Below are 26422 nucleotides of genomic sequence, written 5' to 3'. Positions count from 1 at the left end.
TGCTTGAAAGAGCCATTTTAAAACATTTAATTTCCCTTATAAATTAAATCATGATTATAAATTCAATACAAATTCAACAGGTATATCTTTCACCAGCAATAAAAACACAACCAAGAACAAGTTCATGCCAAATTGGTGACTACATTCCTGTAGCGTCACAGTATTCGTAATAGTTCATGGCACAAAGCCTAGAATTTGCTGGCAAATGCAGTTACTTGTGCATTAGTTTGCTTTTGGCACTTTTCACAAATAAGTAGGTTGCTGAACTCTGGGAAGAAACCTGTGACTCACATCTGGGGGTTTAAACTACAACTTGACAGGTTAAGAAACGTACCATAAAATCTGCTCACTGCATTAGAATTAAGCAATAAGGGGACAACCGATACTTTTAAAGCCGTAAAAAGCCCTCAAAAGACATAGACCCTTATTTTATATTCCTAAATAGGCCTAAACAGCATATTCTCTTATTATTGTAGCCCTACTTTGTTATATGGGAGCTGTATGCGTGTACATTTCGATGGAAAGAATGCTTGTAATGTTCATCCTGTCCGAGCACATACCAGCATAACATCTGGACCCATCTGGAGGCCACTTTTCCCCCTCAGGCTCAAACACATAAACTATACAATCTAAGTATACCTCATCGGTCCAGTAACACAGGGCGACATATGGAAGCTCAGTGAACTTAAAGACAATTAGCATAGAGAAAAAAAAAACATTGAGCAAATTAAATCAGTCCACAAAGTAACAAGTTTGCATTCTGATGCTGACAGAATTAATGCAACCATTAATTCTTTTTCAGGAGGAAGCAAGTGTGTGAACCTCTAGTGTGAGATATTAACAGAAAACAGTGTAGATCTTATAATTTGTAATGCATTAATAAATTAAAGGTTCTTTTAAGGGTTTTGTTTATGCTAAAATAACAAACACAAAAATCTATTAATGCATTGACTAATGCACAAAGAAGGTTGTGTGGATCATGACACATTGATGTGACATTTGTTAGCCGTGTGCTAAAAAGCATCTGTTTGCATTTAAAAGTCAGACTGCCCACTGAGGTTTCACATTACAATAGAAATGCCTGTCTGGGTAAAAACTGAGCTCTAACCAGGAGGTTCTATTCAGTGATTGTAATGTCCAATATCTAAATATAATTCATGGAAAAACATACAAAAATATAAACCTGAATATCTGACAATGTTCAGTTCCATACATATATCAAAGTGTCATTGCTTGTAAGTTGTTTATGAGGAGTCTCTATGACATTGATGTTGTGGGAGACTGGACTGGCTGGAGGAACTCTGAAGTGAAAACAGCTTCCGCATACTCTTCGCAAACATCCTGGAACTCTGCTGCCACATCAGCCAGAGCCTCAGCCATTAGCTCATCAGCCAGACTGCAGGAAACAAGAGGAAAGAGAGATAGTTACACAGCACTTATTGCTCATACTCATACATTAAAGGGATAGTTCACCAAAACGATGGAAATATTCCTTAGTTATTATAAATGCCTCATTCAGGAGAGGAGAAACAAACAAAAAAAACATATTGGGTATATTTTTGTGTAATTGATCATTACTAAAGCTATTCAAAATCATAGATCATTTTTTATATTTGAAAATGCTGAAAAATAAAATAAAGCTTCAATAAAATGAATTATAAATGAAAAACTAATTAAATCTATAATTAGCTAACTGAAATAATTTTTTTTTTTTTCAGGTTTAGTAATTCAACTTAAGGCAGCATGAAAAAACCCTATTTTCTATTTCTATTCTAATGCATGTTACCGATTTTATTGTAAACAGTTCAACAGAGAATATAGAACGTTGTTTTTATGTTTTGACCTCGTAATGTATAATCAAAATGTCAGTGCTACTTCTGTTTCAGTTTTTTTTTGTATATAGAAATATACAAAAACAGACAAAAGCACATAAAACTTCCAAAACTTAAACAAAAAAATTTACTATAATAACAGCGTTTTGTGTTCTCTTGTGTTGTGTTCAGCATTAAATAATAAAAATCACTTCTATATCTTTAGGACAGTGATGAGATCATCTAAATCCTTTCTTTTAGGCAAGTATTAAAGTTCCTCTGTGTAAAGAGCAGAGCTCCCCAGAGAGTCCAGTCAGTCTGTACTCACTCAAGGCCTGGACTGCCTTCAAGGCTCTTATTACCCACAATGCACCGCTGACTGACAAGTGCCTGCACCCGTTCCCAGCAGCAGCACTAATTGCCGTGACATTTCCCATCTTCTCTATTTCTCTGGAATAATAACCGTTCAGAGTTTCTGCGGTGGTACACTGACCTCTCAAAAAATATATAAATAGATCCTCAATTTCTTTTTATATTCATGCAATAACTCATACTTTTTTTTTTCGTGCTTCAGCACACAGAAATATATTTTTACTTTTGATTCCTCACTTTCTCCTTTCCGTAAATGATTTCTGCAACCATTCTTCTCACCACCCACACAGCCCATGGCGCAAGGATCAAGTCTGACAAATGAGACCTCAGCTCTAGAATCAGATTCTGGTTTTTGTGTTCCTCTTCCCTCCGTTGTTAAAAGTCTGTTCTCTGTGGACTAGCAGGACTTGATAAATATCCACCGCACTGCACCAACTTAAAAATTCTGTTAAGTATGCTAATGGCAGGGTGGGCGTGCAGCAGCGCTAGCGGAACAATAAAGACGCTCATTTGCAAAAGAGCATGCTCTACATTAGCACCCATCAAAAAACAGCTAATATTTACATTTAAAATGGCATTGTGTGCAAGGATCATTATAGCCACGAGGCTGTAAACAATCTCAACTCCTACTAGCTGTGTCACTGTGGGAAATGCACTGGGGCTAATGACTAATCTGCTGTTGCTCTGGGTGCAAATAGAAGAGTTTTTAGGGTTTATATATCCAGGAACATGTCTTGAGCATAAACAAAACAATGAAAATATGTCAGGAAACTGTAGTTATCGGTGACGAATGAGTAAGAGCTAATTTAGGTTAGATGTCTATGGGCCCCAGGCACACTGCAGCTTCAGTTCACACATAGTTCAGTTGTTTACTGAAGTCACTGCTTTAAGATGTGGATAATGAATGGGTAAGTGTCATGATTCATTTACAATTTTTGGCTGTGAAATGAACAAGAAGACATGCAATATCATTTTCCAATCCAGTTTCATTTGTGCAAAATATTACAGTGTTTCTTGCATATTTCGCAACACCTTTAAAGTAAAATGTCCAGTGTGTGGCACTTAAAGTGCATTCAGTTTTATCTAAAATAGATGAACATGAATCATTTTATGATGTTGATTGTTGTACATATCGTGACAGTTTGGAAATTAAAATGTCTGATGAGTGGTGCTAAAAGGGTAATGCTCTTTCTCAAAAGAGCAATGTTATACTAGGTGCGCTACTGAGCAAGTTTACTTCATCAGAAAAACTATGCATATGGAGTTGCTTGTGTGTTTAAAATTTAAAAATGTATTAATTTAGAAATGAGGTCATGACAGTATTGTGCTTGTAACCACACCATTTATTTAATAATCTTTAATCTGCCACTGTAATCATAATTTGTGTGAAAAGGAGTAAAGTTTTTAAAAATGTTTTACTCCCACTAGCGTTCATTTCAAATGTACATAGAGGCCATTTTTTCCCCCAATGAACCGGTGTACCTGATCAAAAAAAGTGTTATCTTAATATTTTGTTCAAGCTAATCAAAAGAACTATGCAATGCTAGTTAACAGAAGCTAACTGAAAAAAAGAGAGTGAAGTTTCATTTGAAGGCTAAATAAAACAAAGAAAACTTTTCTGAAGTTTCTGAAATATATTTTGTTGTGTGATATGTAATTAAAAAGGTTAATCTAGGCTAAGCTGTTAGCTTGTTAACTGAAACAAATAGAAAGGGTAACATTTAATTTGATCATTTCAGCTTCTGTAACAATTATATACGTCAATGTCTTATTAGTAATAAATATATGTTAGAAGGATTTTCTATGATCTAATGGAGGACCCTCAATAATAACAAATAATGAGTTAACAAATCATACCTCTTTGAGGTATAATTCAACCCACACTTTAATGGTGATTGAGATGTTTTATTAATAAAGCAATCATTAGATTCAAACCTGTCTGCTATTGCCCAAGGATTGAAGCTCCCCAGAGCCTCGTGTGAAACCAGGCGCAGAAAGGCATCATGATTCTCCCTGTATTTCTGGATACTCCTCTGCATGCTGGGCGGTACAGTCAGCTTAACCCCTTGTGTGCTTCCCCCTCCAGCTGGGACTGGATGACTGGGGTCATTTAGAGTTGAAGACTCCTCATCTAGAACAGATGTGTCTGATGCAGCCCTGTGAACAGAAAAATCATTATAATTTTCATGGTTTTTACCCTCCCTTTTATAAAGGTCACAATTTCAAATTTTGTGCCTCTAAGGAAACAAACTACTTTCAGGTCTTTCATTTGTCTTTCATGTGTTTTTTAGGTAGCATAGCTAATGCCTACAGAAAAGACAGCATAGTTTGTTCCATTTAGTCTTTAGTATAACAAGACAATTACAATAGTCTACAGAATATATAATTCTCATGGTTAAAGCAGTAACATTAGTAACGTTTATTCACACTACAGACCACCAACTATTCAGGGAATTAAATGCTGGTCCAAACACAAGCGCAACAAATGAATATTCTAAATGAATTTTTCTATTAGTTTCAAGTGGTGCTAAATCTGGAATCAAAACACTCGTGTAAACATCTCAAACCCTCAGATCATTTCCATGTGACCTCAACTGGGCCACGTTTGGAATTAATCAGGCCCACAAAATCACAAACACTCTTCATTTATATATACAGTAGCAGCAGAAGTAAGAAACATCTCACAATGACATTCCGGTGTTGACTTTAATACACAATATTAGACACAAGTTCAGTCTAGACGCTTAAAGCGCAAGGTCGCCAACAGCGCACAAGGGCCATTTATTCTCTAATGGAACATTATAGGGGCCGGCGCTGCTATTGTGCAATCACTTCCCCTTTACCATTCCCGCAAGGCACCCTCTTTGTGCGGCTAATAGAATACCGCTCTGGCTAACAGCTACCTCAAGCGTTTTGGGCATGCTGTGGCACTCTGGAGAAGTGAGGAATTGACCACAGCCAGAAGAATAATGTCAAACTTTGAGTGGTTGCCGGTGCGAACAAAAACGGCATGAACAGGCGAAAGGACAGTCAAGGTAAGCACTCAATTAAGGGATTCAAATTAGAAATCATCCTCTTAATTCAGCTCTGTAGTCATAAACAAGAAAGGTCATACGAGGTGCTGAAAGAAATAAGCGAACGAGCAGTTCTGTGAGATGTGAAAATGAACACGCACATACATAATGAAATAGGCAAACGCTTTCCAGGCTTCTTCTGTCAAAACAAGCCAAAAATAATGTCCAAATTTCTCCCCTTCCTGCTTTCAACAACAGCTCCAGCAGTCACAGGCAGAAACAAAACACTGTCAACGCTCCACATGTGATTTATATGAGCAGACACAATGCTGGGCTGACATGTGCACATGCTCCAGTGTTTGGCAGACTGCATGAGGCACGGGAGAAATAGAGGGAGATGAGGAGAACTTCTTTTCGGGGATAAATAAAATGCATTTACAGAAATTTATATTTTCTATTTCTATTCTACAACCAGGTTTTAAATCAGTCTGACAAAATAAATCACTAAATGAAATTGCCGAATACAAATAAGACAGACTTGAGTGAGTTTCAAGATGTATATTTCATGAAAACAAGCCTTTTATGCTATTATGCAATATTGACTAACAACACAGTTTTTTGTAGAACAGAAGACTTTGAGCTCACGGAAGGATATGTGCAAATTACAATTATTTAATTATAATTTTTTAATAGTTTTTTGATATAAAGAATAACACTACCCTTAAATTATACAGTGCATCTGAAAGCAAATACTTCTCTACTATATAATATTGAAAAACAGTATGCAAAAAAAAAAAAAAAAGTAGTATATCCTGGCGCCAACAGTTTATGGGCGTCGGCAAAACAGGCATCCTGAGTTCAAATCCCAACTCCAGGACCTTTCCCGATCCGTCAATTCTGATTTGTCCTATTGTAATAAAGGACAAAAATAGTGAACATTTTTCATTCATAACATTGATTGTGTGTCATTGTCATTCTGTGCTTTTGAAGCACTGGTTTGAAGCACTCCAGACTGGTTTATTGAAGTTCTAGAAAGGAACACAGAGTGGGCCAGAAAAGCAGCAGACCACAGGATAGACGGACACTGTTTGACCTGGACAAATCAGGCATGATATAAATGGAGAAAGCCAGCTGTAATAAGGTTGTGCAAACAGAAATAAGACGTGTAAAAGTCAGTGAATGAGATTCTGGGAAACCAATGCTCTATCAATATTCTGAAACCAGAGATCAAAACCAATAAAGCTAAAGGGCTGCTTTTGCACCTTTAATCCAGTGAGAAGGCCATCGCCAGCAGCAAGGTTGCAGTCGTGAAGCACGGATAGGGAGAGGGAGATTAGCTGGATGAAGGTTAGATGAAGAAAGAGATGGAGAGAAATAAACAGAGATGGCGGTTTGAAATAAAAGGTTTGAGAACAGAGAATGAGGATCAAACCAAAAGCCGCAGCCTCACCACGGGCTCCGCATTGATCTCTTTGAACTCTGAATGAGCAGTGGTGGATCACACGCTTTCTCAGATGTGCTGGTCACTCTATGGAGTCCTCCAACACCAATAACCTCCATGTGCAGACAAAGGACATTATAAGATATCTCCACTTATCAGTTATCTCTCCTCTACGATTCTGTTCCTGAGAGTCATGCATTAGAAAACCTCATTCAGTGAGTCTGTCTTGCACAGTGTGTTAGATTCAATAGCACACAGCTAATAAAAAAATAAAAAAAACAATAAGAATTTAAGACAACAAAAAAGTATTTTTAAGCATAAACCTCACTACATTGATTTAGATCTACAGTACACAGAAGTGGTGGATTGCGATGTCACTTTTGTTAGTTAGTGTGTAATGTTGCTGTCTGTGCATAAACAATATCTGCAAAATTATAATGGTGAAAGTTCAATGCAAAGGGAAATATCATCTTTAAAATTGTGGCAGTTTAATGCGTATGCCTACATGCCTGCAGAAACAGTAGCATTTACAAATAACAGCGTATCTAAAATTAAGAGACAACAACAAACAAAAGGCATACCATTAAGAGTCGTGCTTGCACAGGTTCTGTGCGATCCTCTTCACTAATATCCTCTGCTTCTAAATCAGGCTCAAACTGATAAGCAATATTGATGACGTCATTGTTTACAATTAGTGCTGTCAAACGATTAATCGTGATTAATCACATCCAAAAGAAAAGTTTGTTTACATAATATATGTGTATACTGTATATATTTATTATGAACATATAAATACAAACACATGCATGTTTATATTTAAGAGAAATATTATATTATGTTTATATATAAAATACATTTAATATATTTATAAAATATGAGAACATATTTTATAAATATATTATACATACATACTGTATATCATGTAAACAAAAACTTATATTGGATGCGATTAATTGTGATTAATCATTTGACAGCAGTATTTACAATCTCTCATTATTTTGAGAAAGTTCCTCATTATATTGAAAAAAAGTTAATATTTTTTTCTCAACTCTGGCGGAAACGGGCTTCCTTACTTATGCTCACCAAGACTACATTTACTTGACCAAAAATACAGTAAAAATAGTATAATGAAATTCTATTAATGAACTTATTATTATTATTATTATTATTATTATTATATTAAACTTAAATATCAATTAAACTTAAAATTACTGGTTTATGTTTTAGTATATTTTTACAAGTAAATTTTTCCAGTGTTGGCAAAGCTTCTGACAAAGTATTTTTCACAAATAAATATTTAATAAAAATATAATTAAAAATGAAGTAAACACTGTAATCAACAGTTTGTGTTTGTGTGTATTGGGAATCATATTTTTCAAATAAAACAAGGGTAAAATCGTCTAAGCAAAAAAAATTATCGGCCAATGCTAATACGTGCAAAATGCCAAAGATCAGCAGATATATCGGCATTGGCGATATATCGGTTGACCACTATTACAACTACCTGTAACACTTTCACCCATTCAAGATGGATTAGATGGATAAAATCTAATCCAGTGACACTCTGAATGCCATTTTGTGTCAAACTGAAATATCAACTTAAAAATAAGGAAAACATAATTGTGCAAAATTTTCTTTTACATCAAAATCCTTCCTCTCTGTATGAATATTGTATGAAATGTAGATGTTAAAGGAGCACACTAAAATGGACTGTAATAGAAGAGAAGTGGCCGGTGATTTCAGTGCTCAGATTGGTCTGTTTGATGCTTTTACGGCAGCATCAAATGACACTTGACTCTGCAACACACTGATAGAAAAATCTAAACAAATCACAGAGGGATAAAAAGCGAAAAGCAAACACATGTATTGAGTTTCATTATAAATTGGGGCACGATGATTGATTATGCTCCAGCAGAGCTTTTTAGCTTCTCCCCCTGGACCCCTTACATCCATTTTCTCAAGCCAAAATTGTTCTCTGAATATACATAAAACAACAACAAAAGCTAAAAAGCAAAGCCACACTGACAGCTCTCTATTGTGCTACAGTAAGGATGCACACTGCATCTTTGCAACCAGTCTAGCAATGACAAATAAACTGTATAATTCCCCAATCGTTTGCGTGTGGCATTTACAAACTATGCAGGGTTTCCATGTCAAACAGTGTGTCGTCTACAAAGGTAATCACAGATTACACAACAAATAATAAACTCTGTGTGCTAATCAACCTCAGGGCCCAATATCCGCTCCTCAAATGACCTCCCATGAGCACGCGCTACACCGACACAAAGATCCCAGACCTTGCCCCCTCTAGTGGCACATTACATACACGAATAAACTTGAACTGTTTTCTCATCATAAATCCTCAGTTCTGCCTTGGCCTTTAGTGGCTGTACTAAAAGCCGAATAATTACCATAATGCTTTGCATAATTCATTTTCCACGAGTTTTATCTTTCCTGGCCACATCCGCCCAATTTTTGTCCATTCTGATGTAAATAAGAAAAGGAAAAGGATGTAAAATGTTCACTGAGCGTTCGATAGAACCATTAGGTTGATTCTAATATATAAAACTGTAACATAAGGATAGAATTAACAACTGAGGCCGGAAGAATGAATGGCATTAAGAGAAAGCTGATGAGTAGATTGACTCAGAATTTCTGATCAAGAGTGCAATGTCCATCTATGTGGCTTTTAAACGAACAGCAGTTGCCAAATTGTCACTATAATTTGCAATCAGGATGAACGCAGCAGATCACTTCTTTTGGATGGATTAGTCAAAAATAACTTGAAAAAGCTTTCAGTGAAAGCCATTTCCTGAGTCAGAGTAATGAAATATCGCATTAGTTGGCCAGCTGGCAGCTTCATCAGCAGACAAGAATCCTGAAGTGATTTCAAGATCGTGTCCTTCAAAATAAGGCAATGGCACTGAGTGTAATATAAAGTTGCTTTTGATACAAGATACTGACTAACTGCAGTATTATAAAAGAAAGTAAGTGTATCGGTAAAAAGTGTCATCCTTTCTCTTTAATGTGGTTATTACAAATTTAACTTGATTTTAACTAATCGGTGCACCTGATGTAGTGATTAAAAAGAACAGATGAAGTTTATACACAGAAAAGGGGGAATTTCTGTTAGACAAACCAGTACAAAATGCATATTCTAAGTGTGATTTGTCAAATTATATTGCTTTTTATCTACTGACAATATTGTGAAATCAAAATCCAATATGCTATTATAAAAAATATAAAAATAACTTTTAGACTAGCAAAAGAGCTTGTAGGCAATCTTTTATGTATATTACTACAAGTATATAATATATTACAAACTATTGTGCTTAATATTTCATTATAAAATAACATTATATGTAAAATTATTGTATAACATACACATATATATACATATATATATATACTAGGGGTGTAACGATACGCGTATTCGTATTGAACCGTTCGGTACGACGCTTTCGGTTCGGTACGCGGTACGCATTATGTATACCGAACGGTTCGTTGGAGTAATTAATTATATTTGGAAAAAAAAAAGAAAAAAGAGAGAGATAGAAATATAATGATATGTGTTCAACAAGGTAGCCCAATAACCCAAACAACGTAACAGGCAACGCCCCTGACACTCCCGAAGAAGAAAAAAACACCATCTTATATGTTTATGTTAGGCTACTCAGCAGGCGCTCGCTCACTCAGTACACGCTGAAGGCTCGTTGCAAAATAGCCAATGCGTTTAACAGACTAGAAATGAGAAGATCCTCCAATAACCAACAGGTCTGGTGTTTGGGTGCACTTTGGATTCCCTTTAAGCTATAATGGTGATGGCAAGAGAGTGGTGGATAAAAAAAACAACGGTATGTCGCATCTGCAACATGACAGGGTACACCAGCGGGAATACAAAAAAAAAAAAAAAAAAAAAAAAACACCAGCGGGAATATCTGGGATATATGCGTCAGTACTATCTGGGAAAAGACGAAAAAAAGGAGAAACATGCACGCAGCAAACTATCCCTGCAGCATTTAGACACTATAGCTTACAGGGAATCCAACCCAAACACCAGACCTGTTGGTTATTTTTGGATCTTATATTTCTGGTCTGTTAAATGCATTAGACATTTTGCAACGAGCCTTCAGCGCGTGCTGAGTGAGCGAGCGCCTTAGGGGCCGTTCACATATCGCTCCTAAAAACGCATGGAAAACGCTAAGCACGTCTTTCTCCTCCTTTCCAAAGCGCTCGGGCAGAAGCGCTCATGAGGCGTCTGTCTTTGCTAAGCAACAATGACGTGCTCTCTCCATGAGACGCGGAAATTTCAGCGAAGGATAAATGGATTTGCAGCTCTATAAATCGCTTGCAGTAGCTCTGCTACTAAATTTATTTCAAAATTGCAATCCATATACAACTATGATCAGCTGTTCCTTCATCTTGGCTGAGCTCTCAACCTTGTTACGGGAAAGGATGAAGCTGATTGGTTGGTTCTTGTCACATGACCCGCGGTGCGCTTGCGGCATTCTGAAAAGTTGAGATGTTTTTACATTTTGCTGTATCTAAAACGTATCGAACCGAACCGAACCGAACCGTGACATCAGTGTATCGTATCGAACCGAACCGTGAATTTTGTGAACCGTTACACCCCTAATATATACAGAACTGTTGGTGATGAGTAAACAAATATTTCAGAACAAATGCTGTTCTTTTAATCTTTGTATTAATCAAAGAATCCTGAAATAAATGTATCATGGTTTTCACACAAATAATAAGAAGATCAACTATTTACAACTGATAATAAGAAATGTTTCTAGAGCACCATATCCCCATTTCTGAGTCATTTCTGGATGATCAGTAACAGCGGCTGAAAAATGTTGCCATGCCATCAAAGGAATAAATTACATTTAAAAATATATTAAAATAGAAAACAATTGTTTTCAATTTTAATTTGTATTTCACAAAATTACTATTATACTATTTTGTTTTAATTTATTTGTTTTTTTTATTTTATTCATGAAGTCTTGGTACAAGAGGCTTTTTTCAAAAGAATTTTTTTTATTTTGGTTATCTAACCAACCCCCAAAATAATCTTATATTCTGATTTCCTCCTGGAAAACATCCTGTGTAACTGACAGAGCTTTGATCCCTGCATCCCTATCAGTCACTGCAGCTCACTGGATTTCTCCAGAGTGATCTTAATCGTAGACACAGTCATTGCTCCATTGCTCATGTTTCAACACAGATACCGTAAGAGACACTGAAGAATAGTCTCCTGGTGCAGTGACATTTCAGAGCCGATGTTTTCTGTCAGCATTAAGTGACTGGCTGAGGATAAATACATCCAAACAATAGTTCAGATCAGAGACAGCGGAGAGAAACCATGGCCCATGCAGCCTCGATTCTCAGCAGCTGAGACATCAATGCTAACTCAAACAGAGTAAACTAATCTTCAAGTGAGGCTAACACCAGTCTTGTGGTTACTGTCTGGGATGTTAATTGAATATGTTTACATGTAAAGGTACAGTAACACAAATATTACTATAAAAGGATTGCAGTCCCTCTATCTGTCTGTAACGGTTCCAGATTGAAGTTGGTGCCATTTTCTTTTGTGACAAGGAAAGTCAGTGAAGCATGTTGCTCACTGACCTGAGACCAGCGAACAAATGCCCAACACTGCAGCACTGTATGATAACAGGGAGGCAGCAACAACAGGCAGACAATAAATTAGCAGTTACCTACCTTACTTACATATCAAATATATTGCAGGGTTGGTCACAACAGTTGTTAAAAAAATAAATAAATAACAACATACACACACATATACTGTAGATACATATTAGTAATGTCAAAGTTAGCCATTAACGCATGCGAATGCATGTTATTTATTTCTGATAAATAATGTGAAGTTAGTTTAGTTAATTCTTTAATCAATTGTCTCAATTATTTACATATCTTTATTCAGCATTGTCATTGTAACTTTGTGGTTTATTATTTTGATAAGACAAGTCCCTCTCACAATATATTGCTGTACATCTACATCTATCACTTTTGCTGCTCAGAAATATTCACGCAATCATGCAGTTTTTTTTTTTATATGTATATATATATATATAAAATACAAACATATTATATATATGCTACATGAATAAATGCAAATATATTTTATTGAAAGGTATGTTGATCACTTTAGTCAGACAGATTGCACACTTGAAAGGCTTGTAGATACTGTAATTCCCTGAGATTAGACATGATATGGTGCTTTGAGGTTTGTGTAGACATTGTGCTCCTACGTCAAGAGAGAAAAAGAAAGTGGAGGCTGGATGTTTACACCGCATTCACAGAGCTGAAAGGCCTCGCTGCGAGCCGAAGCCAAAAAGGAGAAAGGATTGTAATCTTCTAATGCATCTATTGAACCTGTTCCACTAAATTTCCCACCATGCATCTCTTGCTTTAGACAACTCTCACGCCCTCAAGACTGTCCCTTTTTTATTCTTTTATTTTCCACATTAATTTACTGAGCCACAGCTGCTGCTGCCAAAGCTTTGGGCAGAAAGAAGCGAGGCTCCCGCTCTCTCTTGGCAGAACTACAGAAGGAGGAGGCGGAGGGAGAGAGACTAGCTTTTACCAGCAGATATTTTGGAATTGGATTTTCATGTAGCGGTTATTGAATATTCCCTAAACAGACAGATATTGTGTGCAAAAAACACCCTAGTCAGTGTGCAGTTCCCCTACAATTCAAGTGCAGACTGATTCAATTGTGACTGATCCAAATGTGCCTGGCATACATGGAGTCAATACCCTCTTAAATCAGCTGATAGTCACTCACCCGGTCTCCACTGGCTTTTGCAGGAGGATGTTGGCCGTACTGGGGGCATTCAGGACTTGTTTCGTCAGTCGGATTGGCTGAGGAGAGGCTGGCCTAGAGCTACTAATATTCCTTTGAGCATCTGCAAGACACAGGATGTTTTACACTGCTGCCATCTGGTGGAAACCACTGTCATGTCAGTCAAACAAAATGCAGAGCACATATTTGTCTCCCTCCAGGGACAAAGTGGGGAGATGCTGAGATTGACCTTCTGATCCTCCCCGAAAGGACAACTGATAACTACTTTTGCCAGTCTATCTGTCTACTATCACCTGGGGAATGTAAATGGTCCATCTGGGTCCTGTGACTCACCTGTGCCTTTTTCCCAGATAAGAGGGTCAGAGTATGAGATCATAGCAAAGCGCCGACGCACTTCTTCCTGGTCTCTCTGGGTAACAAAATACAGCTTTGTGAGTCATGCGATTTCACAGTTTATTTAATTTAATTATTTTATTTTTAATTTTACATTTTTAATTTAATTAAAATGCACATTTATTTTAAATTTTATATTTATTTTTTATATATTTATATTTATATTTTATTTATTTTAACCAATGTTATTCCATGAACTTTTTTTCAGGAATTTTGTTTTTATCAAATAAATTAGATATTTTGTTTTTATTTTCAGTAATTTCTGTTATTGTTATTTTTAATATTCATTTAACTTATAACTTAACTTTTTAATAATAATTTCGTTTTTATCACAACCATTTTTTTATCATATTATTTATATGAGAATTTTATATTATAATTGTTATACTATCTTTTACTTTTAATAACCTTTTGTTATTATTTATTTAGTATTATTTTTATTATTACGGTTATTATAAATAAATAAATGAACAAATAAATAAATAAATATATAAATAAAAAAATATATCAAGTTACCAAAAAAGTGTGGCAACACTCCAAACTCCCAAATCTTATAATCTATGCCTTTAGCTCCCACACACTGACCTCCATCTCCTCCATCCGTAGCAACATGCTCTCTAAAGTGGGGCCCTGCAGCTGCTTCTCAGCCTCAGCCTCGGCCCCCCGCTCCCTCTCAGTCACCCACAGAGCTCGAGCTGCGTCCTCCAGAAGATCTTCCAGAAGAGCTTCGCTCAGTACATCAGCACTGGCCTCAGGCTGTCAGCATTTCCAGCACAGAATAACAGAATACTTCAAATTCAATTTGTGTGAACATTTGTAAATTGAACCGTCATTAAATATTCAACTAACAAAAGTTCTTGGTGCCGAACATGCAGGAATACGAGAGCAAAGAAAAGTGAGTTCTCACCTTATCTGCAACCTTCAGCCGCTCTCTGAGTGTGTCACTTCCTGTTCCAACCACCTGTCATACAAACATGAGACAGAAACAGTAAAGACAGGATTCTTCATTTAAATCCACACACAACAGCTGTTCACAGTCTGCTTGGAGGGAAAAACATTCAAAAGGGAAGGAAACACGGTCCAAATTGTACAAGGATTTATCGCTCTTGCTGATACATTAACATGTCAAGACTTGTATTTGGGGAAAACAACGTCAGATGATTGTCTTTACCTTTGCTTGATCCAACAAAGGTTGAATTCTTTCTCTAGCGGCCTGCTCAGCTTTTTCCGCCCATTGTGTCGGAGAGCCCACTGTGGTCCTACCATGGCCACATATTAATACACATCAATGCAAACAAACACTCAAATAATAGAAGGTTCAATGAACCTTTTCCCCCTCATTAACCTGAGGGAAACATTCCAAAATATACAACAGTTTGAACAGACAGAATTATTGTTAAAGATTAGTTATACTATCTACATGCAAAATAATGACTGATTGAAGGATTATTGATGCTTTATGCATATATAAAGTTATTACAATATTGAATGCATAAGTATAACATAAAAAAAAATTTCCCCCAATATGTTTTGACTGTTTTTCTGGCATATAATATGAAGACTAAAAATATAAAAAAAATTTAAATGTAGTGGTATATTCATTAAAATAACTCCATAGACCGATAACACGAAAAAAGAAAACACTCAAATTAATTTCCAGCCAGTTTGTCTAGATCTTGATTTCCCATCATTCCATCATTATTCAACGCAAATGGATTATGTCAACTTCCATTTTGCAAATTTAAACTGATGGTATCCAATTAAACTTTGTGATAAAATGTTCAAGAAATGCACTACATTAGCTCATTTTAATGAACTCAATTAAACTCAGTTCTTGCATACACAGTTCATTGAAGCACTGGTGAACTATAATAATGAGGGAGCGGCCATCATACCGGAGTTTGTTAATGCGGTCAGTCTCCACTTTACTCAGACGATTCAGTTCTCTTAGTCTGTCTGCAGTCACTCGGTCCAGCCAGGCTTGCCTATAGCACATAAACACACAGTACACACCAATGAGCTTCTACTGCGGTCTCATACTCAGCAGTTAAAAAAGATCATCTTCAACAGTGAACCTGAGCACTTCAATGTCACAATTGAGGATCATGGTGATGATCATTTAGTTATTAAGAGAGCACAATGATAATGAAAAGAGAAGGTTCATTACATACCTAAGGGCTTCATTTTGGGCTTGATTCCTGTCATGTGATGCAGGGCTGAGCTGTGTACTTCCACTCGGGCTGGTCTGTGGCTTCTGCTTTTCTGGGCTCTTTTTAGGTGAGAACAGACATCTGGGCTCCGGCCGGCTAGACACAGCGCTACACAGGTGTAAATATTTATATAAATGAGAAGAACACAAAGGTGCAATAATCTAAAGTCCTGTGTGCAAGACAAATATGGATGAAGGGGCTGGATTTACTGACCACGGGCGAGGAGGAGAGTGTGGGGATGTTGGTACCCAAGGCACAGTGGGCTCTTTCTGGGGTACCTGGTTTTCCCTCAGTCGGGATGAGACAGTGGGCTGTTGGAAGCTGGCATCACGAGCATTACGGGCCTGCAGAATGAGAGACCGTTTGTCTTTTTTTTTTTGGAAAACGGTTTGAAAACCACTAACATACACTAACATTACACGCAAATGTTTGGGTTCAGCAAGATTATTATTATTACAAATTTAAATGTTTTCCATCTTAATACATATTAAAATGTCATTTATTCCTGTGATGGGAAATCAGTCATTACTCCAGTCTCAGTGTCACAAGATCCTTCAGAAAAGCATTCTGATGCCAATTTGGCGCGCATTTCTTATTATTATCTTTTTGAAAACAGCTGTGCAGCTTAATGATTTTGTGGAAATCTTGATAAAAAGTAAAAATAAATAAATAAATAAATCTTGACTATTTGATGTAAAAAGAAAAAGGATTTATTAAAAATAAATATTTTTACTGACACCTCTGATCAATTTAATACACCCATGCTGAATAAAATAAATTTATTTCAAAATCTTATTGACTCAAATTTTTTAAGTTAGTGTTTCTCGCTAAAAATTTCAACTTTAACTAAACTAAGTATAAATAAATTATTATTAAGGAGAAGAATAAGAAAAACCTTAACATGGTTTGGGTTGATGACACTGGAAGGTTTGATGGGTTTCTGAGCTTCTGCCGCTCTCAGTTTTTGATGATGTAAGAGGCTCTCTAGCCCTGCCCTCAGAACTTCACTGCGCTCCTTCACCAGTGCTTGTGAGGTCCTCTGGGATTTAGCTGCCAGTCTGCTGCCTGCATTCATTAACAAAATCACAGATTTTCTTTTGCAATACCCTGAAATCAAATACCTGCCTGCAGCTCATGCTTCAAACCTACAAGATAAATAATTCAATACTGATTTGATGAATATGATTTTAATATACAGTTGCCCAAAAAAAGTATTTGTAAAGTTGAGTTACAAATTACAAAATATCAAAACAAGATACAATATCAAACAAATTCTGCGAGATTTCTAAGAACTCTACTTTTCTAAGATGTTTTGCTATATAATGCAAATACATTCATACACGACTTATGGACAGAAAGAAAACCAAAACTCTTTTTGAAAAATGAACATCGCTTGTGTTGTCATGACTCACCACCAGGTTTTTTTGCAGCAGCTGGCTTTCGGGGTCTTTGTGAGGTCCTCTCAGCTGGTGCTCTGGCAGGACGGGGAGGGGACATGCTGCGGGCCCTGACCTTGATAGAAGTCTTTTCCGCTGGGTTGACATTTTGCAAATCTAAATCTCTTTTCTTGTGTGTCTCCTGCTTACTCAGTGCTGAGTCCAGCGTCTGAGTAATCATAAACAAAACGGCATTAAATGAAAGCTTTGACATTCATTGAAAGTTTATGGTGTTTATATATGGTATATCACCTCTAATTTCTGCAGGATGTCGAGGGCTGTCTCTGGGACGGCAGATCCTTGCCCCACCTCTGCTTTGGCTGAGCAGAGAGAGAGCTGGCGAATCAGCTGCCCCAGCTCTTTGCAGTGGGTGGGCACTCTGTTCTCGGCAGGGTCTGACAGCTGGTTGATAAAAACCTGCATGGCTCTTACAGCCCCCCGGTGAGCAGCAGCTAGTCTGTCCATTGCTCTGGACTGAGAAGACATCCGTAGAAACATTTAAAACCCTTGCATGGCTCAGTCTTGAACTTTAAAAATCAAGTTATAATCAAATATTGATTTTTGGGGGGCGAAATGAACTTTTGTACCTTTTGGGTGTGTTTGACATTCTGGGAACGCAGCTTGTCTAGATCCTCCTGTATTTCTTTAACCTTGAACAGAACAACAAAACAGTCCCATTTGGATCTTTAAAGCCGCCTTTTTATTTTGTCATTTGTCAAAAAAATCCATGGTTTGCATGATTTTCTGACTATATCCATATGCAGAATTTGTGGATACAATTTGAACATCATGTGCGCTGAAATATTTGAACTTTTGTAGCTAACCGTTTGCACTTTATCTGTGAAATGGGTGGGTATGAATACTTATATCTGGAATCAGTTACATTAATTAGCCTTAAAACCCTATTATGCTTTTCTTCAAAATGTATTGACAGTCATCTGTTTTGTGTGGATATAAATTAATACGTTCAATCATGGCGAATAAGCAGAATTATGAAAGATTATGTCTTAAATAGTTATTTTATAAGTATTTATATTAATTAGACCTTGAAAACCTACTATGTTTTTCTTTCAAAATGTATTAGGCCGTCATTTGTTTTGTGTAGATATATTTATACATTCAGTATTTATTCATTTTACCCTGGCAAATAAGTTGTATTATGAATAATTATGTCTGAAATTATTTACATTAATTAACCCTGTAAAACCTATTTTTTAAATGTACTGGCAATCATTTGTTTTGTGTGGCTATATTCACATATTCATTATTCATTCATTTTAGAATGGTGAATAAATGGGATTGTGAAAGATTATGTCCAAAATAATAATATTTAATAATAATTTCACAATTACTTGCATTAACTATCCTTAGGGAACCTCCTTTGCTTTTATTTAAACCTTTTAAATTATTTTCTGCTTTATGACCAGTTTAAAAGTTCTGTGTGACTTCTGTGCAGTACTAATAAAATAGGTTTTTATTTCTTAAAGGGGCAGCACATCACTGTGCCACCTTTGTGTTTGTGAACTGCAGTGCTGCTCACAGACCTGCTGTCGTAACACATAGATGATGCGTGCAGAACGGGCTGCTTGCTCCTGTCGCCGGATCTCCATCCTTTGCTTCTCTTCAGGCTCCTGAACCTCCACAGCACGACCTGCAGAAAACCCACATGCACATCTCTCAAAAAATGTAGAAAAAAACCAAAACAAAAACACATACATACTACGGGTGCTCATGATTAATGAGAATACCTTTATTAGCCAACTGCTCTATCCTTTGCACATATGTGCTCAGCTCCTTCTGTAATTTCCGGATCTCTTGGGTGAGCTGAGGTTCACCGATGTTGACTCTCGGGTCGAGGACTTTGGTAGGTGGCTGGCCCTGTTTAAGTTGGCTGCTGGGTTCATGAGGAGTATAAACAAGCACCTGAGCACCATTTTTTAATTGTTTCTTTGGACCTGACACCTTTGGGTGGACCCCATGAGGCTCTATGTTGCTTCTTTGAGGACTGATATTGTGGGATGTTTCTACTGGTTCAGGTGACAAACAGCTGATGGATTCCTGATGTCTCCTGCGCAGATCTCTCCTGGCGAGTCGGACGGCAGCCTGCAGACGCTCTTCTGAAAGGACTGAGAGAGGTATGGAGCTGCTGCAGCTCTCCAGATCCTCCTGCCTTTCTGTACGGGGTCTAAGTTTCTCTATTATGATGGGAGAAGGGGGCCCTACACGTGTGGCTCGGTTAAGAACACTGGCTGCCACTGTGTTACTGAACTGAAGCTGTGAAGAGAAGAATCACAGTCAATGAGAATGTAGGAGAAGCGTGTTTATCGGCAATAAAATCAAGTTTTATTGATCAAATACACAAGAATATGTAGCATGCAGTGTTATATTATATAGCACAATACATTTAGAATACGTTGTTGCATAAGTAACTTACCTGTGTTTGAGAGCCAGAGGAGCCTTTTTTAATCCATTCACGATTCACAGAGCCCAGTTCACCCCTTTGGAAATCTGAAATCATTCTGATAATTTTTTTAAATAGCTATCTTGATGGAAGTAATAAATTGAACCAATCCTGCTTAGGTAATCCTTCTCAGAGCAAATAACGCTAACGTTAATTCTCTATTGACTGATCCGATCGACTGCCAAAACACTATTGATTTATCACACGAAAACACATAGTAAATGGACAACCGACGAGTAAATCCGTTGTATTCTGGTTAAACATGACAGAATGTTGGTAAAAGAGAAGCTAAAATCAAGATATGTTTTTAGGAAGTGTCAGGCAGTTTGAAACACCGCCATGACAACAAAACACTTCTTCGTGATTATCTGTCAGCTGTTATAATTGCGCTCGTGCATGTTGTCGCCCCCTATCGGACTAAATTACCGCGTCACGAGTTGACCCAAAAAGGTTGAATTCATTGAATTCATGATTTTGAGCTTTAAATATTGCAGTTTATTGTTCATTTATTCATTATTATTATTTTTTTTTTTTTTTTTTTTTGGCGTTTAAATTTATTTAAAAGCTAAAACTACAGTGTGTTAAATTAAAACTGGAGGTCCATGAAGTTACTATATTAAAATATTAAAAATATATTAAAATATAATAACTATTAAATACATACATATATATTATTTTCTATTTTATTTTTAAAAAGAAATTATTCTGGAAAAGTAAATTAATCAAATCATACAATGCCATGAAAAATCACGAAATTGTATATATAATGACTTTGGGTACCAAATGTACCTGCAATTACACACACACACACACACACCTATTACGTAGGGCATTTCAGGGACAATCATTTGTGTAATATTCTACACAGCTCAGCTGCTCTCTGCCCTCGTTTACTCTTCAATAAGCTTATGTCAGAGACCCTGTCCCCATGGTAACACGGCCAACCTCACTCAAGGGCTGAGCCTCTGCCACAGAAAGAGGACAGCTCACCTGAATAGATGGGAATCAGAGCACATGAAATATGGGGCACCAACAGAACAAACAATGGGGACAAACTGCAGGCCAAAACACAATATCGAGCTGTTAATGGAAATAGGAAATCAGGACGGGGAGTGGCAGAGAGAAAGAAGAGGCTGGCCTGAAGGCTTGTCTACCAAATCAATGTGTTATTAAGCTCACAGACAATTCAAGAGCCCAAAAAGACACAACCCAAAGTGGCACACAGATTATATGAATATATTTATGTATTGTAAAAAGCATTCAGGCGAACAGTCTGAACTATGGTCCGGAGCAGGGATATTTCTGCAAGCTATGAGGGAAGGAAAAGTCCAGCTGGCACATTTAATGTTCGTGGAATTGGGCAATGATGTAGTTAATGTGTGTGTGGAGACTGAAGGTGTAACTGGACGCACTCTCTTAACTGAAACTCTCCCGTCTGCATGCTTGTTTCATACAGCTGCGAATGTAGACTGAGTCAGCACAGATACCTGGATACTGACTGACTTTTGGCACTCAGTGGTGCTCAAACAGACACCTGTGTGAATCAGGGCAAATGTCCACTCAATTATGCTACTCTGGAATGCCATGTTGATGTTGTTCAAACAGTTGCTGTTAAAGTGTCAAAATCACAGGAGATAAAAGACAAACACTGTCAGGCTCTGTGGAAAAATAAGCTAGCTGGCAACCAGAAAACAGTCCTAAATATTTTTGTGGTGCTTTTCCTAGAGGCCTCAGGCGTTTGTTGGGTAAACAAACTTTGTGTGTGTGTGATTCGTTACTGACTGAGCATGTGATTTGCAACCCTTATACACTGCAACATGATTAAGAGAAACGGCTCGAAGGACAAAAAAATATCCCAGTGGTGACTTTTGGCCATCCGCCCAGCTGGTAATCCCTGACCAGGTCACTAAAACCCAGCTTTTGCATCAAAAGCTGGATTTCTCCCTGCCTAGATGTGAAGAGGACCATCATGTCACTTTGATTCAGTTCTGTGTACACTAATAGCATCCTCTGGAGATGGATAACACCTTTTTTCTCTATCAGCCTGTGAATCTCAGAATAATCTGCTGGTCCCTGATGAAGAAATTTCTACTTCAACAGCAGAAGAGATGCCATTCATAGACAAAGTTGTGCGAAACCATTGTTTCCTGGAAGAGTGCAGTAACTTATTCGGACTTGAAAGAATGGAAAACCACAATCTCAGCCTTAATCAGCCATGTACATTTTCCTAAATCAGACAATAATTATTTTCATCTGTTTGCACTTTGTTATCAGAATTAGCTCTACACCACATCGTATGTATTTAGGATACAGCAGCCACACACTTACCCAGAGTGGAGGCTTTTTTTTTTTTTTTTTGAGGAGATACAGATTTGGAAGCACTGGTACCTGAAGACCACCCCTAATGAAAAATCTTTAAAAAATTGAAATGTCTCCAAAATGGATTAATTCATTCCAAACTTGGGCCGAGTGTTTTTCCATTTGTTTTGTTTAAACAGGTCACAAATATTCAGTTGAGTCAAACTTATTATGACAAAATATTACTTGTGAATTGAATTAGAATTGTGTGGTTTGATGAGTGCATTTTCAATAGGTTTGTTTTAAACGTCATATAGGCTAACGGTTTCTCATGTTAGATATTTTATTAATATTAACATATTGTCAAAATAAATATATCAAGACCATTTCTACAGTTTATTAGCTCTATTAAAACCCACACAGGTTCAATGGTATTACATCGCCCTCTTGTGGATTCAAAAGACTAATGTTCACATAACTACATAAATTTGACATATTCCCATTTTCACAACATAAGGAAAAAAACAATTATTTTGGTAAACCATAATAACATATATATATATATATATATATATATATATATATATATATATATATATATATATATATATATATATATATATATATATATACAGTATTGTTCAAAATAATAGCAGTACAATGTGACTAACCAGAATAATCAAGGTTTTTCGTATATTTTTTTATTGCTACGTGGCAAACAAGTTACCAGTAGGTTCAGTAGATTCTCAGAAAACAAATGAGACCCAGCATTCATGATATGCACGCTCTTAAGGCTGTGCAATTGGGCAATTAGTTGAATTAGTTGAAAGGGGTGTGTTCAAAAAAATAGCAGTGTGGCATTCAATCACTGAGGTCATCAATTTTGTGAAGAAACAGGTGTGAATCAGGTGGCCCCTATTTAAGGATGAAGCCAACACTTGTTGAACATGCATTTGAAAGCTGAGGAAAATGGGTCGTTCAAGACATTGTTCAGAAGAACAGCGTACTTTGATTAAAAAGTTGATTAGAGAGGGGAAAACCTATAAAGAGGTGCAAAAAATGATAGGCTGTTCAGCTAAAATGATCTCCAATGTCTTAAAATGGAGAGCAAAACCAGAGAGACGTGGAAGAAAACGGAAGACAACCATCAAAATGGATAGAAGAATAACCAGAATGGCAAAGGCTCAGCCAATGATCACCTCCAGGATGATCAAAGACAGTCTGGAGTTACCTGTAAGTACTGTGACAGTTAGAAGACGTCTGTGTGAAGCTAATCTATTTTCAAGAATCCCCCGCAAAGTCCCTCTGTTAAAAAAAAGGCATGTGCAGAAGAGGTTACAATTTGCCAAAGAACACATCAACTGGCCTAAAGAGAAATGGAGGAACATTTTGTGGACTGATGAGAGTAAAATTGTTCTTTTTGGGTCCAAGGGCCACAGGCAGTTTGTGAGACGACCCCCAAACTCTGAATTCAAGCCACAGTACACAGTGAAGACAGTGAAGCATGGAGGTGCAAGCATCATGATATGGGCATGTTTCTCCTACTATGGTGTTGGGCCTATTTATCGCATACCAGGGATCATGGATCAGTTTGCATATGTTAAAATACTTCAAGAGGTCATGTTGCCCTATGCTGAAGAGGACATGCCCTTGAAATGGTTGTTTCAACAAGACAATGACCCAAAACACACTAGTAAACGGGCAAAGTCTTGGTTCCAAACCAACAAAATAAATGTTATGGAGTGGCCAGCCCAATCTCCAGACCTTAATCCAATTGAGAACTTGTGGGGTGATATCAAAAATGCTGTTTCTGAAGCAAAACCAAGAAATGTGAATGAATTGTGGAATGTTGTTAAAGAATCATGGAGTGGAATAACAGCTGAGAGGTGCCACAAGTTGGTTGACTCCATGCCACACAGATGTCAAGCAGTTTTAAAAAACTGTGGTCATACAACTAAATATTAGTTTAGTGATTCACAGGATTGCTAAATCCTAGAAAAAAAAAATGTTTGTACAAAATAGTTTTGAGTTTGTACAGTCAAAGGTAGACACTGCTATTTTTTTGAACACACCCCTTTCAACTAATTGCCCAATTGCACAGCCTTAAGATCGTGCATATCATGAATGCTGGGTCTTGTTTGTTTTCTGACAATCTACTGAACCTACTGGTAACTTGTTTGCCACGTAGCAATAAAAAATATACTAAAAACCTTGATTATTCTGGTTAGTCACATTGTACTGCTATTATTTTGAACAATACTGTATATATATATATATATATATATATATATATATATATATATATAATTTTATATAATTTAAATATAAGATAAAAAATATGACAAAGTCTAAATATTTGGCAGAACTGATGCCATAATAATGATTTACCAAAGCATTTTTTTTTATGTGGCAGAAATGGACTTCATGCCAGAAAGTGTATTGCAAAGTTTTGGATCTCTGTATAGCTAAAGCATCTTTCTTATGAGAGTTTTAGTACTACTACATATTCTCAGAGCATGTACTGAAGTTTTGGAAATTCAGCACCAGGAAGTAAATCCAACATTCAGAATGACTGCAGAAAAAGCTGCCAGGTAGGAATGTTACTCTGTGCTAGGTAATGACCTTGTTTAAACTTCACTGATTTACAAATAATTTGAATGAATTTCCTCTACATTAGGAAGCATTCAGAATGTCATCTATATAATGTATCTCTGACCAGCATGCCACAGGGGAATTACCCTTCTTATCCAGCCCTGGCAAGACTCCCAGCTAATCTCCCCAGTGCTGTGGAAATGGGCACAAAGCATGACCACTCTGCTTCCTCTGCTTCCGATGACTAATTATTCCAAAAACACTTGAGGACAGCTATAAAGTGTGCCACATAGGCCAAGGTGGCAGGGATTTAGAAAATGCAGAATGCCAAAAGTTATCTAAAACCAATTTTGTCTACTCCTCAAGAAACACTGTCATCCTCAACCTTACAGGTCTGTGTTTCTCTTAAAAAAGCATTGACTATGACCATGGCGCTAATTGCAGTTTCTTACTTCCTCCTTGAGCTTGCTTATTCACATTTCTGCAAAAATAGAACAGGTTGGCCTACTATTGTGCTGCAGGCAGCTATTTTTACCCAAAAAAAGAAAAAAGAAAAAAGAAAAATGTAAATCAAGTAAATGTACAGTAATGGCCTATTCATACCCAGGACAAAAACAATACGGATAAAAAAATCGATATAAGCTATGTAATAACAGAATCCAAAGCACAACAATAACAACACAACGTAATGATATCGTTGGAATTACTGGTGTGGACGCTAATATTATCGTTCTTGTGGCGAACGCATTATGTGTAGACGCTGAAGTGAAGTGGTTTCAATTTGGCTTAGTGTCTGCTCAGCTTCTCTCAGTCAAGGTCAACCATCAACACAAATCTCATCACAAACCAATGTTCTCTCATTGCCCTTGCGCATTTTCTACTTTAGTTTGTATTTTGTTCCCAAACAAATAAACTCATATTTGGCCCTTTTATACATTCTTTTCTGATTGGTCCATGAACAATTATGCATGATAAGTGTTTGTATATTGAAAGCTGTGTGGTAATTGGGTTCAGGTTGTGATGACCTTGGGGTAATAGCCAAATGCCAATCCTTTCTAAATGAACACACTTCCAGACATTATTTTCAGAATACAGGATTGACATTAATCAGAAAGGACGCAGGTTAACGTGGTCAGTGTTAGTTTGCTGCAACTTGCAGCTGTTGTATTCCTATTTCACAAGTCTTTATTTATTTTGAGCTCACCGGAGAACCTTGTAACTTCACAATACCTCTGCTGGCAGTATGAACGGAGGGAGAACAAATACATCCTGACAACTTTCAGTTCAGTTTAATTATTGAGCAAGTGAAGAGACACGGTGTCTCCAGTAGATTCACTCATCAAGCAAATGCACACAGACACAGACTAACAGTGGGAAATGGCATGATCGAGAAGATAATAAATCCATAACTGATTTCCCGTAAGGTAAAAAACAGTCATGTTCTCATCATCACATCCAGTCAGCTCTAATTAGGAGAAACAGAGCATAATCAAATGGTAATGATAAATGTCCATTACAGAAAGCTAAGACAGACATATTTAGCACTGTAGTCACACAATTCTAGT

General features: G+C 36.9%; 1 protein-coding gene across 2 annotated transcripts; it reads right to left on the bottom strand.

Annotated features, from left to right (window-relative positions):
* Positions 1 to 20365, bottom strand: kiaa0753 (KIAA0753 ortholog). 2 transcript variants are annotated; one of them, XM_052576395.1, is made up of 17 exons: positions 19941 to 20365; positions 19255 to 19780; positions 19051 to 19157; positions 18094 to 18156; positions 17759 to 17980; positions 17483 to 17675; positions 16972 to 17135; positions 16284 to 16414; positions 16032 to 16178; positions 15756 to 15845; positions 15032 to 15119; positions 14768 to 14821; positions 14446 to 14616; positions 13801 to 13876; positions 13450 to 13570; positions 4119 to 4340; positions 1 to 1396 (listed from the first exon to the last, which is right to left on the bottom strand). In XM_052576395.1, the coding sequence occupies exons 1-17, from the start codon at positions 20022 to 20024 to the stop codon at positions 1258 to 1260; spliced, it is 2598 nt and encodes an 865-aa protein (XP_052432355.1). In that variant the 5' UTR covers positions 20025 to 20365; the 3' UTR covers positions 1 to 1257. The 2 variants fall into 2 exon arrangements, with proteins under 2 accessions (XP_052432355.1, XP_052432354.1); XM_052576394.1 differs by having other exon boundaries at positions 16966 to 17135; positions 19941 to 20364.
* Between the last annotated feature and the right edge of the window lie 6057 nt (positions 20366 to 26422).

Source organism: Carassius gibelio, chromosome B15, assembly GCF_023724105.1.
Source record: "Carassius gibelio isolate Cgi1373 ecotype wild population from Czech Republic chromosome B15, carGib1.2-hapl.c, whole genome shotgun sequence".
NCBI classification, from domain to species: domain Eukaryota; kingdom Metazoa; phylum Chordata; class Actinopteri; order Cypriniformes; family Cyprinidae; genus Carassius; species Carassius gibelio.
Note: the sequence above shows the minus strand (reverse complement) of the source record. Positions and strands in the feature narration are given on the sequence as shown.

Coding starts and splice junctions, on each gene's coding strand:
- kiaa0753 (XM_052576394.1), bottom strand. CDS start 20,024: ATGATTTCAGATTTCCAAAGGGGTGAACTGGGCTCTGTGAATCGTGAA. Junction 17,981..18,093: donor ATGTCAAACACACCCAAAAG/GTACAAAAGTTC, acceptor ATGTCTTCTCAG/TCCAGAGCAATGGACAGACT. Junction 14,617..14,767: donor GGCTGAAGGTTGCAGATAAG/GTGAGAACTCAC, acceptor AAATGCTGACAG/CCTGAGGCCAGTGCTGATGT.